Raw genomic sequence first — 16,490 nt, 5'->3', positions numbered from 1 at the left:
TTCAGTTCCCTGTCGTCTGGTGCTTGATGCGTAAAATAGGAGAAGCTGTGGTTCGTGAAGTATTTTATTGCACGCCTTTGGTCTTCGAAGGACTCAAAGTGGTATTTGATGCGGTCCTTTTGGTATATAGCTTTAAGGGTGCCCTCTAAAAGTCCGTTGAGCGTTTCATTGAGGTGAACGTAATCCTTTGTGTAATAAATTGTGACTGGGGGCACTTTGCGAAGCACATTCTTGTCTCTGTCCACGGCTTCTGCGGCATTAGAAGTTTGTGCCTGCGGCTTGTTGGTGGTTGATGGAGGCGCAGCTTGAGGTGTCAGTGGGGCGAATCGGTTCGTTGTGGGGATGATCTCCGTTCGTCTCTTAGCTGGGTTGGCTAAGTCCTTGGCTAATGCGTTGCTTCTGCGCCGTTTGTTGTGTACGAGCATAAAGTCCCCCTCTGCGTGTGGGGAGTCGTTGTCGTTTTCTGCTGGAAAGGCCGCTGCCATCTCCGCGTCGTCGACCGTTTGGTGGGAGTGCTGTGATTCGACATCTGAGTCCACAGATAGAGATGCCAGACAGGTGTCGTTATCCTGCTCTTGCGTTTCCCGTGAATAGCGGATAAGGCGTTGTATGTCCTTCAGCGTTTCTTTGTCCTCCTCCCGACATATTTCGAGTCTTCTGGCGTAGTCCTGGCGGTCGTCTTCATTGCTGCGTCCGTCGTGATGTGATGTATGGCCGACGTCCGAATACGGTTTCGTCGTGCGGTGTGTAGTCTTCTGCGGTCGAATAGCGCCTGTCGATCGTCGTTCTATCCTGTCTTGAACCGGTGCCGTAGCCTGGGTCGTCAACCTGGGATCCGTCCTGTGTGGAGCGGCCGCTGGGGCGTCCGGCGGGCCAGGCCCAACCGACCGACCAGCGGCCGACTCCGGCGCGTCCGAGGCGGCTGCCCCGGCCGCGCGCGCATCGTCCTCGCTCTTCGGCATCGCGAACTCGATATTAATTGTAAAATATCATAGATGGCATATTTCATTCACATTAGTAAAAAGTTTCACAAAAAACCGATAGATGGCACCATTTTGTCAACTTTCAGATTTTCGCTGTTGGCAGCTTTCTCGATTCGTGTGCAAGTGAACAGTGGTAAGTGCCCAAAACATGGCGGCAAGTGAGAGTGAAGTGTCCAATGTTCGTGTAGAAAATAAGCTTTTCAGTAAGTTTTTGAACGTGTGTGGAGATGACCTGTATATCTATGACTCTAATAAAGATCTGGAATACGTTGCTGAAGATAAAAGCACCTGCAGAGTTGTTGATAATCAGGTAAATACGAATATTTATTTCTGCAAGTAAACAGCGTTAAATTGCGTCCTTTAACATTATTTGCATGAATTTACTTGACAGTGTGATGCCAAGAATGTTAAGGGCCAACCTTAACACTGCTTACTTGCCGTAGTAAGAACTCCGTATCAGTCTTTCCTGGACAGAGACTTTGAAGCCATTTTGACTATTTTTCGACCGTAACTGTCTCAAGAAGTATGTAAAGGTTTTTTTTTTAAATTACCGCTACCAGTCACAAACTTTGTCAACAATTGTATTACTTATTTATTTAGCAAAATGTTTCGAGGGAATACCTCATCTTCAGGCTAAATGGCACTACAAAAATTTTTGTAATGTCATTTAGCCTGAAGAGGTATTCCCTCGAAACATATCGCTAAATAGATAAGTAATACAATAGTTGACAAAGTTTGTGACTGGTAGCGGTAATTTAAAAAACCCTTTTAGTATGACAGAGACTTTGCTCAGGTGGAGAAAAATGTCACCTCACATTATTCAAGTGTTTATGGACCTGATCATTGGGAAGAAGTTCTAAGAACATCCCAGCGAAAGAAGCCATTCAAGGTAACTAGTATGACTCAAGAGTGTTTCTGCAGCTTCCCTGCACTGAAACAGCTGTTCCGCCAACCACAAACATCAACTGCTCAAAGCGAATTCAGTATTAGAAATTGTGTTAGACTCGTATATTCTGCTGAGCTACAAAGTCCCACCCCAACGTTAATATTAAGTGAGACATATAAAGGTTGCCTAGAATCTGTTGCCTTATCAAAACGTGGAAGACCTGCAAGCAGTTCTTTCCCGACAGAGCTTAAACCGAAGTATTCAGGGTCTCTTCCTATTAAAGGAAACAAGCTAGGAAACATTCTCTAAAGCTTAAAATACCTCCTGTATACCGTGATTGGTCCAACTCACTCCAAGCAGAGGGAGGTACTGCGCTTCAGCAACAAGAAGACGAAGAAGAAAGATAGACAATCATGTACTGAGAAAACAATGTTTTAAGTAAAATAATCATGTTGAGTACATGCATTGAGAATAAAATGTTTTCATGAAAAAATGTTAAGTAAGTGTGTTGAGACTAAAATGTTTTGAGTAAATAATGCTAAGTACGTGTATCTGAAATTTTGAAAATTTTTTTTCGAGTTGATATTACATACTAAAAATATGTAACTACTGATGCTGTGTAATAAAGGTATGCTGTACCCGAAAAAAAAAAGATTTTTTACGTGTTTCAGATATCTGATTTATGGGATTTTATTAAAATGTTTGTGGTGCGTTTTCTCAGAACTACTGTTTATGCCTTACCATTTTTTTACTGCTGAGCCCTTCAGTTATTAACAAGAGCTTTACTTTTAGGAGTCCAGGTGATTGCTTGATTCATAAAAGCTACTGGAACGTACAGATTACAAATTAGATTTACATAGCAAATAAATAACAAATCATAGACAGGTCCCTTAAACACAACAGTGACATGTGAACATGCAACAGCAATACCTAAATAAGTGAAACGATATTTACATCAGCAAATACATGTACAAATAGCGCAAATTAAAGATAAATAAAGTTTTGACTTGTAAGTAGAAAGAGACCATTACACTACGCTTCAACCTTGCAATTACGAAAAGATGTTACTGCCTGCTTCGGTGAACACAGTACAGAATTTGTATGTATGTCTAATATACACTCAGAACGATAATCGGGTAGCAAGTTAAAGGAGCACACAGGCCTCCCCCAAAACAGTTGAAATAGAGCACAAGTCTTAAACTTGCGAGTAAGTGTTTGACTTCAGGAACACAAAATACTTAAATTCACAAATGTATACTCCAATAGGGGAAGGCGAGAATTACAATCAAGTGAGCGTTAGGCTTAATGACGTTCAGGATGCTGATCCAGTTTTAGCACGTCGGACAAACTATGGCGAGTTGAATGATCGGACAAGTACGACAAACGGTAATTAATGGTGCCGGAGTAGATGTTTGTGTAGCAAATAGCCTCTAACACATGAACACCCACATATTATGGAGATGACCATGGTTCCTGTATTAAGCCAAAGTCAATCATGGATGATGTAGCGTTCCACGCCCACCAACCAAGACAGCAGGGAACTCACCAAAACGATCTGCAGCGTGTAGCTTCGTCACCCCCCCTGACACAGTAAGACATAACTCTCCAGCAGGCAAAGGCATAATAAGCGAAATAAACACGGGAGACCCAAATACAGGAGCAGGTCAGCACGACATCTCGGCACAAGCCACGATTCCGAGCACCGCTCCGTCCACGGACTTCCAGCCGATGGCTCCATGAGCCGACTGCCTAGCCACTAGCTGTGCGCGCACTTAACTCACCCTCACGTTGCTGCTTAAGTCCACCGCAGTGTAGCCTGAGAGACCATAACTTTGCAACGCAACCAAAAAGGTCCAACGACTACCAGAATCGATATCAATGTGCGTGCGTGGCTCAGTTTATCCTGCACATTTACAAATATTAAGACAGACTGGCATCGTAGTCAGCATCTTCCGGAGATTTAAAGTAAATACTTTTGATTATAATTTCCAAGAATTATTGCCTGTCGAAGTTGCGGGGTCCAAACGACACATATCGAACATGCGATTGTAAATCGATCATGCGAGTCTCGTCGCGGGCGTTATGAGTATGTTTAGGGCGGCCGCTACAGCAACGGCAAAAGAAGAGCATTAAAAAACCACTTGTAATTACAAAGAAGACGACTTACCTTAGTCGTCATCGGTGTTGTCGTCATGTGAAAGTCCATGTGATGTGTACACTACAGGGACAATTCCCTTTTCGCCATAGCCTGGGTAATCTCTACCAATGACACGCAAGAATATCAGCAGAGTGTCACATGCGTTAACTTTTCCCTGCAAACGCAAGTTGTGGAAATACGGATACTGAAAAAAGTACAGTTCGTCTCTTTGTCCTGGACGCCCTTCTCTTTTAATGGAAGACTTCACAAATTTCCAAAGCCGCTCAAAGACACGAACTCTACAGAGTGGTTGACGAATTCGTGGTCGAATCCTTCAGCTTTCAGAGTCTTGTAGGACTGAAACCTGTCTGTAATGACTTTAGTACCAGGGAGTATGAAGTGCTTTATCAGACCCACTAAAGTGACCCTGTCTCGGAACAATACTCTCACAACGAAACACTTCCGGGACTCTCTTTCTAGACCCAAATATGATTGATTTCACTCTTTGAAGGTTGTCCTCTCTGGTTCTTCCTTCTAGCTATATGAGAGTCCACAACTTTACTCGGTCCACCAATTGGTACACTGTCGTTTGTCACTACCACGTAACAGACTTCTCTGCAAAACCCAAAATAGTCATACACAGTATTAAGAGATAACTCAGTTTCCTATGCTGTTACTTGCAAGGTATAGTCTCGAATCCAGCAAGATAGAAGAATTCCGCTGGTCTGGATGGATAATTTGGAAGAGCCGAACCACGTATTCCTCCTGAAACTCGTTCGTTTTCCGCACTGTCCTCAATGAAATAGAAACGGTATTTCAGCATCGAAACACCTCTTATGAAGTTTTACACACTTCGCGTCACCACAGTCCATACAGTCCCTCCTTTTGTCGTCCGGTAGTACTCCATATTTGCGACAGGAAGTCAAACAATTTTCTACACTGGATAAGCATGGAATTAGATTTTTCCATGTGAGAGAATCCGTCGAAGATGCGTCACGAACACCAGACATCACACTCACTATCGACAGATTCGTCTGGGTTTCCCAAGCAACTCACAAATAACTGGCGAAGGAATGTAATTTAGAGCAACTAAAGGAACGACGGAAAACAGATAAATATGACGATCACAAATAATTGATCCTAACGCCCGCCACGAGACTCGCATGATCGATTTAGAATCGCACGTTCGATATGTGTCGTTTGGACCCCGCGAATTCGACAGGCAATCATTCTTGAAAATTCCCATTTTGATCTGCAAGTACAAACATTACAGCTAATCAGGACCGATAACTGGTTAATAAAGCGTGCTCTGTATCATTCTGGCTTTAATTACTAAACGTGGAACGCGATTACATGAACTACCAAATAGTGATGCTGATAGCCCTACTGTAGACTCTATCTTGGTGGTATTCTATGTTGTACACATGGCTGACTGTTCGTCGTATGCAAATCATATTTCAGGATCAGTAAGGGGTACAATACCTACCCAGAGCTTTTGTGTTATTGCTAAGAATATGGAAAATTCTACAGACATTAATTCTGAAAATGTAAACAACAGCTATACATTTGTGGATGTCTGCCGTCTTCCTGGCAAAGATGTAGAACAAACTACGCCTCCCTGGTACGTAAAGCAGGCAATGTGTCGATCAGATTTAGAGCATTATCCATTAAAGTTTTCGTTTTGTAGTCCCAAAGTCGTTCTGCAATTTGTCTACGGGGAGGCAATACGACCTCATATGTTGATTGGTTGATCATGGCATTTTTTCGTTTATGACGCCTAAAATCAGAATACAATAGTGTTATATTTTAGTTAGGTGTGTACATGATGTGGAAGTCTGTAGTTATTCGTTAACAGTAGTAGGCAGTACCACACATCGATAGTTTACTTAAAGAAAAAGACGATCAGGAGCGATAATGGATTATGAAACTATGCACTGCACGTCCATAGTTTTAATTATTTAAAGTAGAAATTGATTACACAAACATCCTACTGTAATTCTGTGCTACTGTTCTACGTGTCTGACTGTTCGTTTAATCAATTCATTAGCCATGTTACTGGCATCAGATACCTCTTGTAGAACCAGGTCAGGGAAAAACGTTTTATTATGCGCCTGCAGCTATGGCTGGCAGAAACATTATGTTCCCATATACGTTGCTAAACTAATGATCTAACACTACAACAAATACCTATATATGTTAAAATACGTTTCGGTTCCACCACGCTTCTCTGCTCGCAGTGTATGTCGCAAATAAATACTTACGACTAGGCATTGAATCTATAATTATGTATCACTTGCATGCCTCGTTTCAGGGATTTATTCAGATTTTCAGGTGCTTTGGTCAAGGATGTATAACTAATAACTATTTATCATTCATAAGCAATTATTCTGAAGAGGGGATGTGAAAGATTCTCATTGTATCGTGGCTGGCCGGAGTGGCCGAGCGGTTCTAGGCGCTACAGTCTGGAACCGCGCGACCGCTGCAGTCGCAGGTTCGAATCCTGCCTCGGGCATGGAAGTGTGTGGTGTCCTTAGGCTAGTTACGTTTAAGTAGTTCTAAGTTCTAGGGGACTGATGACCTGAGAAGTTGAGACCCATAGTGCTCAAAGCCATTTGAACATTTGAACCATTGTATCGTGGAAAGAAACCCCACTGGGACAGCGAAGTTCAACAAGTCTAATGACAGGATGGAGACTGAGTCGCAAGATTACAGACTAATGCATGCACCTATATCTCTAGCCTTACAATTCGTCGTCTATGTATCGTAATTTTACCACGTGATCGTGACGTAACTTCTAGTCATGGCTCTTAAGAAAAATATGAATGCTTCTTGATACTGCGGGTAAAAATTGTGTAGGTTGTTTGGGTCAGTGTGTCTGTGTGTGTTGTTTTAGGCACTTCTATCTGGAGCTGTATGGCAGTTCCAGAGTCTCCTTATGTTTCCTCATGTGTTTTTTACACTTCCGGAATGATGCGTCATTTCAGTGACCAGTTACATAGATTAGTGAAAAGCTCAGTATTTTTTGGAGAGATAGGTGCAAAATGGGTCCTGACTTGCCGGAAATTCATACTGAAGATGTGGCTATTTATTCTTTGGCTACCTTGACTGTTTCCCCATAATCGGCATTACCAATGTCAAGTGTTGGTCATGTTTTCTATTGGCTCCTGATTCTCACTGAAATTCGTTTTTATGAAATTTTCAGATATTCCAGTGAAGTAGCTGTTGAATGTGTTTTCCTTTCCTCTATACTCTGTAACTTTTTTGTGTGTGTGTAACAAGACTGGATTCCTGTTTGTATTATTTTATTTATCCATTTTGATCTGTGTAATGTCCCAGATATCTTTCATTTACTCGTATAACTTTTTATGTACATATGATTATGCATTCTTCTTGCTCTAATATTTGCCACCTTGAGAGGGAAGGCACTATCAAAACGCTGCAATACTTTTTGTTGATATGTGTATTCAGCCTTCCAATTCCTTTGGCAGCAGGCAAATCTTAACTATTCAATAATAGGTTAATGTGGTTTAAGATATTCTAATGAAAATTGTTGCATTTTTTTTACTTTAGTATAGTGTTTGCTTGTTCTGCATTAACAATACTGATAAGTTTCGAAGCCTTATGGTCGCTGAAAAATGTATTGCACACTTTTACCACTCACTCACATTTCGCTACCAGACACGTTTTGGTCCAATCCTGCCTGACTGATTGGCAAGGTTTATTGTGATAGTAAGATTATGTGGCTTTTTGGAGGTTGACTAGAGTGGCTCTGCTAGCATTTAATGAGAAAGTCAATTTTATAGCGATTACAAGCTATGGCCCAACATTTTGTTGCATTGGAGGGCCACACTGGAATCGATTTCACGCACTGCAAACAAATGAACGACATTCCAATATCGCATGTCCAATGGCGTCGGAAGAAGTTAAGTATTCTTTCCAGCTACACAGTGCAAGGCTACCATGTCTAGTGAGGTCAGGTTGTATGGTGACCTGACAGACATTCGCCGTGCATCGTAGTATTGAGTACGCATAGATTTAGATCAGAGTGCGCATGTGATTTCATGTTTTCAATGAGTCGTTTGAGTTACATGAAGGCAGTCAGTATTTTCTGTTGGTCAGCATTACAGGAGTATCGATGCGATGGAGTTTTGCTGCATGTTCTACTGGACGTGATAAAAGAGAGGTAATGAGGAAGATAGGTTTCCAAGTTGAGGAAATGACCATGTTTCGACATGAATGCACAGTTTACCATAAAGATTACAACGGCCGGCCGGTGTGACCGGGCGGTTCTAGGCGCTTCGGTCTGGAAGCGCACGACTACTACGGTCGCAGGTTCGAATCCTGTCTCGGGCATGGATGTGTGTGATGTCCTTAGTTTAGTTAGGTTTAAGTAGTTCTAAGTTCTAGGGGACTGATGACCTCAGATGTTAAGTCTCATAGTGCTCAGAGCCATTTGAACCATTTGACAGATTACAATGGAAAAAAGGTGGGCAATCGAAGTTCCTGGCAGATTAAAACTGTGTGCTTGACCGACACTCGAAATCGAATCTTTCACTGGCAACTCCTCTGCCGACTGAGTTACCCGAGCCCGGCTCACAAGCCTTACTCACAGCTTTACTTCCGCCAGTACCTCGTCTCCTACTTTCCAAACATCACAAAAATTCTCCTAGTAAGACTAGCACTCCTGGAAAGAGGGATATTGTGGAGACATGATTTATTCACAGCATGGAGGATGTTTCCAGAACGGATTTCCACTCTTCAGCAAGTCCACAGCTCGTGGTCTAGTGGCTAGCATTGTTGGTTCAGGATCACGGGGTCCCGGGTTCGATTCCCGGCCGGGTTAGTGATTTTCTCGGCCTGGGGACTGGGTGTTTGTGCTGTCCTCATCATTTCATCATCATTGACAGCGGCTGGACTGGATTGTGTTACAATTGGACTGTGTAAAAATTGGGGCTTTGTACGGACGCTGATGACCGCGCAGTTGAGCGCCCCACAAACCAAACATCATCATAATAAACTCTTCAGCAGAGTGTGCGCAGATACGATTCTTCCTGGCAGACTAATACTGGCAAAGGTCCTGATACTTGGTACGGCACACAGTTCGAATCGGCCAGGAAGTTTCATATCAGCGCACACTCCGCAGCAGAGTGAAAATTTCAGTCTGGTAGTTGTGAATGCAAATATTGGCAGTCAGGAGCGGCATATTTTCTAGTTCTGAGGTGCTGCGCAGGTTGCGACTCTGGCTTCGGGCACGAACTGGCGCGCCGCCTGGACGCGCTGGGTGTGCCTGTGTTCGCCGGCTGCCTGTTCCCTGAGGGTCCCGGTGCGCGCAGACTCGCCGCAGACTGCTCCTCCAGGTTACGCGTGCTGCCGCTAGATGTCACCTCAGACCAGCAGGTGGCCGACGCCTCCGTCTCCGTACAGGCGGCACTCCAGGACGCATCAGGCACAGGTATCAGGAAACGACGAGAAGGTATTGCAAATATGAAACACTTTTAAAATTCAGTCAAGAAGACTCTACTTCTCCAACAGTGCCCTTTTTTAAATGCTACTAATCTCGGAGGATTAACCCACAATCTTGAGGGCTTTTATGGTGGAAAACTACCGCAATTCCTTTTACCTGCTGCCACGCCTTAAATAAATTTTGAAGCTGATAGCTTATACCTTGTTACGTGGCTGTAATTTTCCACTACCAAGTGACTGAAGATTTAGAATGAATCCCCGGAAACTAGTAATACACTACTGGCCATTAAAATTGCTACACCAAGAAGAAATGCAGATGATAAACGGGTATTGATTGGACAAATATATTATACTATAACTGACATGTGATTACATTTTCACGCAATTTGGGTGCATAGATCCTATGAAATCAGTGCCCAGAACAACCACCTTTGGCCGTAATAACGGCCTTGATACGCCTGGGCATTGAGTCAGAGCTTGGATTGCGTGTACAGGTACAGCTGCCCATCCAGCTTCAACACGATAACACAGTTCATCAAGAGTAGTGACTGGCGTATTGTGACGAGCCAGTCGCTCGACCACCATTGACCAGACGTTTTCAGTTGGTGAGAGAGTCGAGAATGTGCTGGCCAGGGCAGCAGTCGAACATTTTCTGTATCCAGAAAGGACCGTACAGGACCTGCAACATGCGGTCGTGCATTATCCTGCTGAAATGTAGGGTTTCGCAGGGATCGAATGAAGGGTAGAGTCACGGGTCGTAACACATCTGAAATGTAACGTTCACTGTTCAAAGTGTCGTCAATGCGAGCAAGAGGTGACCGAGACGTGTAACCAATGGCACCCCATACCATCACGCCGGGTGATACGCCAGTACGGCGATGACGAATACACGCTTCCAATGTGCGTTCTCAGCGATGTCGCCAAACACGGATGCGACCATCATGATGCTGTAAACAGAACCTGGATTCATCTGCAAAAATGACGTTTTGCGATTCGTGCACCCAGGTTCGTCGTTGAGTACACCATCGCAGGCGCTCCTGTCTGTGATGCAACGTCAAGGGTAACCGCAGCCATGGTCTCCGAGCTGATAGTCCATGCTGCTGCAAACGTCGTCGAACTGTTCGTGCAGATGGTTGTTGTCTTGCAAACGTCCCCATCTGTTGACTCAGGGATCGAGACGTGGCTGCACGATCCGTTACTGCCATGCGGATAAGATGCCTGTCATCTCAACTGCTAATGATATGAGGCTGTTGGGATCCAGCACGGCGTTCCGCATTACCCTCCTGAACCCATTGATTCCATATTCTGCTAACAGTCATTGGATCTCGACCAACGCGAGCACCAATGTCGCGATACGATAAACCGCAATCGCGATAGGCTACAATCCGACCTTTATCAAAGTCGGAAACGTGATGGTACGCATTTCTCCTCCTTACACGAGGCATCACAACAACGTTTCACCAGGCAACGCCGGTCAACTGCTGTATGTGTATGAGAAATCGGTTGGAAACTTTCCTCGTGTCATCACATTGTAGATGTCGCCACAATGCTCTGAAAAGCTTATCATTCGCATATCACAATATCTTCTTCCTGTCGGTTAAATTTCGCGTCTGTAGCACGTCATCTTCGTGGTGTAGTAATTTTAATGGCCAGTATTGTATTTCCGCAACATATTACCCACCCGTGCATGGCGAGAGTTCTCCTCCTTGCCTCGTGCTTGCCAGACACTACCATGGTCCGATTCTCGGCGGGGTCAGGGATTTTCACCTGCCTCGAGATAACTGGGTGTTTGTGTTGTCCTCATCATTTCATCATCATCCAGGAAAGTGGCGAAATTGGACTGAGCAAAGATTGGGAAATTGTTCGGGCGCTGATAACCACGCAGTTGAGCGCCCCACAAACCAAACATCATCATCACTACCATGGTCAGCAAGGTCGCCGGATCTCTCCCAGTTGAGAACGTTTGGAACAATATGGGCAGGGTCCCCCAACTATCTCGTGATTTTGACAATCTAAGGCGCCATTTGGACGAATTTGGCACGATATCCCTCAGGAGGGCATCCAACAACTATCAATCATTGGCAAGCCGAATACCTGCTTGCATATGGGCCAGAAGTTGACCAATGCGTTATTGATTTGCTGAATTGGTGAACCTCTTTGTCTTGAATAACTCATTCAATTTTTTCTGAAATTGTATTAACTTGTTTGTCTGTTTATGAACATCGCATAATTCCTTCATACGTCGTTCCTTTTTTTCTGAAATAGTGTTTCTTTCTTGCCTGGACTGTCTGTAGTTTACGTTTTACTTCCGTCAAATACCTTCAGAAAATACTTCCTAACGTTTAAATTTATATTCATGTTAACAAATTTCCCTTCTCAAAAAATGCGTTTCTTGTTATCGCCAGTTTGTTTTTATCTCCTTCTACTTCGACCATAGTGCTTACTTCGTTCCCAAAACAATAAAACTCATCTACTACATTGAGTGTCTGGTTTCCTTAATCAATTTTGTCAACGTTCATTTTTAACAGATTTTAAAGACTCTGTCCATCCTGAATGCAGAGTCTCGCGGCGATAATATTGAATAAAATGTCCTCGGATTTCCAACCGTGTCAATTGGTTAAAACTACACGAGCTTTCGGCCAAGCACTCCTTGGCCATTGTCAAGTGTTACGACTGCCAGTGGGCTGTTGGTGCGACCTTATATACGCTAGCTGCCGGCTGTGACGTCACTGGTGCCCGTGACATTGCCATATATGGGCATGTTTTGAGTCGGCGTTGGATGTGCCCCCTTCAACAGTGCGATCACTGGATCCCATGCAGCGGTGAGCTGCAAGCCACCGTCTCTATTCAGGGTGTTTGCGGTAATTTTTATTTCAATATCTTCCTTTATTAAACTGCCCCAGAAGCCGTTAGTGCGAGCCACGACAGAGGTCAAATTTAATGTGGTGACAGTTTTCTAGCGCATGTTCAGCTAACGCAGACTTCTCTGGATACCGTAGGCGATAATTACTCTCATGTTCTTTCCTGCGTTGTTCCACAGTGCGCACTGTTTGTCCGATGTACTTCTGGCCACACTCACAAGGTATTTCGTAGACTCCAGGTGTTCTGAGACCTACAGCGTCTTTAACTGGTCTCAAGAATTGACGGATTTTTGTTGGAGGCCTGAAGATTGATTTGATCTTGCGTCTTTTCAACAGGCGGCTTATCTTGCCCGACACAGAGCCACAGAATGCCAGCAAAGCAAGTTTCTTTTCCTGCTCTTCGTCGGTGGTCTTATTCTGATATTTTCCAGAAATCACTTCTTTCACTTGATAAGCTGTAGCCGTTATTCCTGAAAACCTTGCGTAGGTGGCTCAGTTCATGGGGCAGGTTATCGTCGTCTGATATTACTCTTGCACGATGCACAATGTAATATTGTGCGCTTCTGTGCTGGATGATGATGGCTGGTGGCGTTCAGGTACAGGTCTGTGTGGGTGGGTTTTCTGTAGACGCTGTGGCCAAGGCACCCATTTCGTTTACGGTGGACAAGGACGTCGAGGAAGTGCAATGCGTTATCTTTTTCCACCTTCATAGTGAACTGGATATTACCGTTGATGCAATTGAGGTGTTCCGAAAACTCGTCTAGTTTCTCGCATCCGTGTGACCAAATGACGAACGTGTCGTCAACGTATCGAAAGAAACACTTTGGCTTCAATGGCGCAGTATCTTTGGCAATATCCTCAAAATTCTCCATGAAGAGGTTTGCAATTCACGCGGTTGGAAACCCGAGAACATTTCATTCTATCCATCCTGTTATAACAGCCACAAATTTACTGTTAACTTACAGAACTAGCGGCAAACCTCAAAGTTTTGTTTCTTCTTCGTGAACTTAAATTCCCTTCCCAAATTTCTCCTTCGATTCCTTCACAGCTGGCTCACTGTACGGACCGAATCATATCAGGCACAGGCTATAAACTACTGTCACGTTTCAATTACTGCTTTCCTTTAATGTATTTTGACGCTTTTTATTACATCCTGGTATCTGTTCAAATCATTCACTGTAATAATTCGCTGTAATCGTCAGTGAACCTTACCAACAACATGTTGTTGCCGACGACAGTGTAAGTTGGCGGCAGTGGTCTTTCCCAAATCTAGCCATTCGTGGTACACACTTGGCATGTGAGAAAATGAGTTCTTGCGTAACCTCATAAACAGACTGTCCTACGCACTAGGTACCACTAACCTGACGGATAGTACGAGAGAATGACGTCCCTGTCTCATCATAAGCCGAACTATTACATTCGCTAGCAGTAATGCTTAGAAGGAGAATGCGCCTACGCCCGTCATCACCGATTTGGTACAAATATGTGGCGCATGCAGAGCTTGGCCAGAAATGAAAGTAACAGAAGTGGAAGTTCCAGATGTGTTGGGTTGGGTTGTTGTGGGGGAGGAGACCAGACAGAGAGGTCATCGGTCTCATCGGAGTAGGGAAGGACGGGGAAGGAAGTCGGCCGTGCCCTTTCAAAGGAACCATCCTGGCATTTGCCTGTAGCGATTTAGGGAAATCACGGAAAACCTAAATCAGGATGGTCGGAAACGTGACTGAACCGTCGTCCTCCCGAATGCGAAGTTCCAGATGGTCAATCGTTCAAAAATCTTGGCATTTTTTGGCGCCGTCGGGCGGAGTATGAGTCATTTATGTTAGCATAGTTTTTAGGCAGCCATTGACATAGCGAAAAGAGTGCACAACTGTAGTACGAAGATTTCACTTCCTTTATTTTCAACTTTTACGTTGCTTATACTAAAAATAAATCGACATAGCGCTCAGTATACTGTATTTATTAACATTTTCATAAAAGCCATGAAAAGGAAAGACAAAGGAAAACTAGGGACTACAAAAAAATTTCCAAGAAAGGATTTTATGAAGGTCATTCAATAATTAAAGAGACAAATTGATCTGGGGGAAAACTGTTAGTAGGCCAAGTTGGGTACTTTTATGGCTTTAAGTTGGCATCACTGGGATGAGCCCTGATCAGCTGATGTATCATCATTGTTTTGTTTATAACCTCAAAAATACATTTGAAGATGGCGAGTCCGCATGAAACGTCCACATTAGCTGAACAAAGTTCTGTTATTCGTTTTTTACTTGCTGAAGGCGAGAAACCAATGAATATATACTGTAGAATGTCTAAAACTTATGGTGAATGTTGTATGAATCGTGTAAATTTTTACAGGTGGGTAGAGCAGTTCAAAAATGGCCGCGACTCAGTGACTGACGAACACCGTTCTGGCCGACCAGTTGCAGTTTCACCTCCCTCACTTGAAAGTCGAATTGAAGACATTATTCGTGCCGACCGGCATTTGTCTGTGGAAATGATAGTTGATAAGGTTCAAGTTAGTATGGTACAGTTCATAACATTATCTGTAACAGGCTGAAGTAACGCAGAAAAAATGCAATATGGGTCCCAAAGGAGTTAACGTGGCTACACAAGAAACCAAAGTTGAGAGTGTGCACAGAGCTAAAGGGACGTTCTGAAGAGAAGATGAGCACTTCCTCAACATTTTAACTTACGATGAAACTTGGGTCCACTATTATGAGCCAGAATCAGAAAGATAAAGTATGGAGTGGAAGCACACCTACTCACCTGTCTAGGAAAAATTCGAAACCCAAGCATCAGCAGGAAAAGTCTTGTTGACGGTGTTTAGGGACGCTGAAGGTCCAATTTTTTGTGATTATCTCGAAGAGGAGTGTACAATGAACAGCCAATACTACTCGGTTTTGTATCATGCCTGGATGGGCGGTGCGTGTGTCTGCTCCTGTGAACTGCTTCTGTAATATACGACGCGAGTGAAGAAAGCGAGTGGGAGAAAGGGGAGGTGAAGCACTTCGGTACTGCAGGTAACTTTAGCACTTTTATTAGAGTCAAAGAACACAAGTAAATATCAAATGCATACATAACTTTGGCTGTGATGAGCACGTAGGTGTGAAGCCGTAGTCCAAGTCTAAGCCTATGAAGTTAGGATGACCTTTCTGTATAATCTCAAAATCTAACAAATACTCTTTGCTGTTAAAACTTTAACTGAGCGTAACTAATACAAAGTCTCAATAGCAAGCTAGCCCTCTCGGTAGTAGAAGCGATATTTCCAGGCCGTCTGCTCTTGATGAAAATGGGCAAAAATCAAGACGGCACTCGCTGAGCTGCACGGTGTCGGCCAAGAGACGTGCACCTGCGTTGTGGCATCGTAACTATCGACGCCATACTGGGATTTGCTTTTATATAAGGTGAAGTCTGCCATGAGAGAGAGACATCGTGGATCTCAGAGGAGATTCTCCATCAAGACAACGCACGTCCTCATATTGGTCAACTAACTCATGAAAACATCAATAAAATGGGCTGGGAAGTACAGCCTGTTCCCCCTTAAAGTCCTGATTTGGCACCCAGTGATTTCCATCTGTTTGGTGCACTGAATGAGACATTACGTGGGAAGAGGTTCCAGGGCAACGAGGAATTGAAAAAGTTTGTGGGAAATTGGTTCAAACATCAATATAAAGAGTCCTTTGCAGCCGGAATAAAAAAGCTTTTAGCCCTTTGGGACAAGTGCATAAATGTTCAAGGGGATTATGTTGAAAAGTAGAAAAAGTATTGATTTGTAAAAATAAACGCTTTTTTTCTCCAGACCAATTTGTCACTTTAATTACTGAATGATCGTGTACTCACAGCGTCCCCGAGGGCCCTGCAAATAATTTTCGAAGAAGGGGTTGTAATTAAAGCGTACAGGACTTCGTATTCCATTAGTTTCATTTTGCCTCTCGAGCAGCCCTTGATACCTGTACGCGAATGTAGGTTCCCCGTGCGGTTACGACCACAGAATTCATTCGATGTCGCAGCTCGTGGTCTAGGGGCTAGCTGGATTACGGGGTCCTGGGTTCGGTTTCCGGCCGGGTTGGAGCTTTTCTCTGCCCGGAGTCCGAGTGTTTGTGTTGTCATCATCATTTCATCATCATCATCATTTGTGATAGTGCCTAGATTGGTTTGTGTAA

The 16,490-nt window shown here is 43.8% G+C and overlaps 1 protein-coding gene across 1 annotated transcript in view; it reads left to right on the top strand.

Annotated features, from left to right (window-relative positions):
* The window catches only part of LOC126124765 (estradiol 17-beta-dehydrogenase 2-like), a 138,462-nt gene that overhangs the window by 17,500 nt on the left and 104,472 nt on the right, over positions 1-16,490 (top strand). The window contains exon 2 of the mRNA XM_049915112.1: positions 9,237-9,458. Coding sequence (XP_049771069.1) covers positions 9,237-9,458 — 222 coding nt within the window. The remainder of the gene's footprint in view (positions 1-9,236; positions 9,459-16,490) is intronic.

Source organism: Schistocerca cancellata, unplaced genomic scaffold (assembly GCF_023864275.1).
Source record: "Schistocerca cancellata isolate TAMUIC-IGC-003103 unplaced genomic scaffold, iqSchCanc2.1 HiC_scaffold_426, whole genome shotgun sequence".
Lineage (NCBI taxonomy): Eukaryota > Metazoa > Arthropoda > Insecta > Orthoptera > Acrididae > Schistocerca > Schistocerca cancellata.
This window is presented reverse-complemented; position numbering and strand designations above follow the sequence as displayed.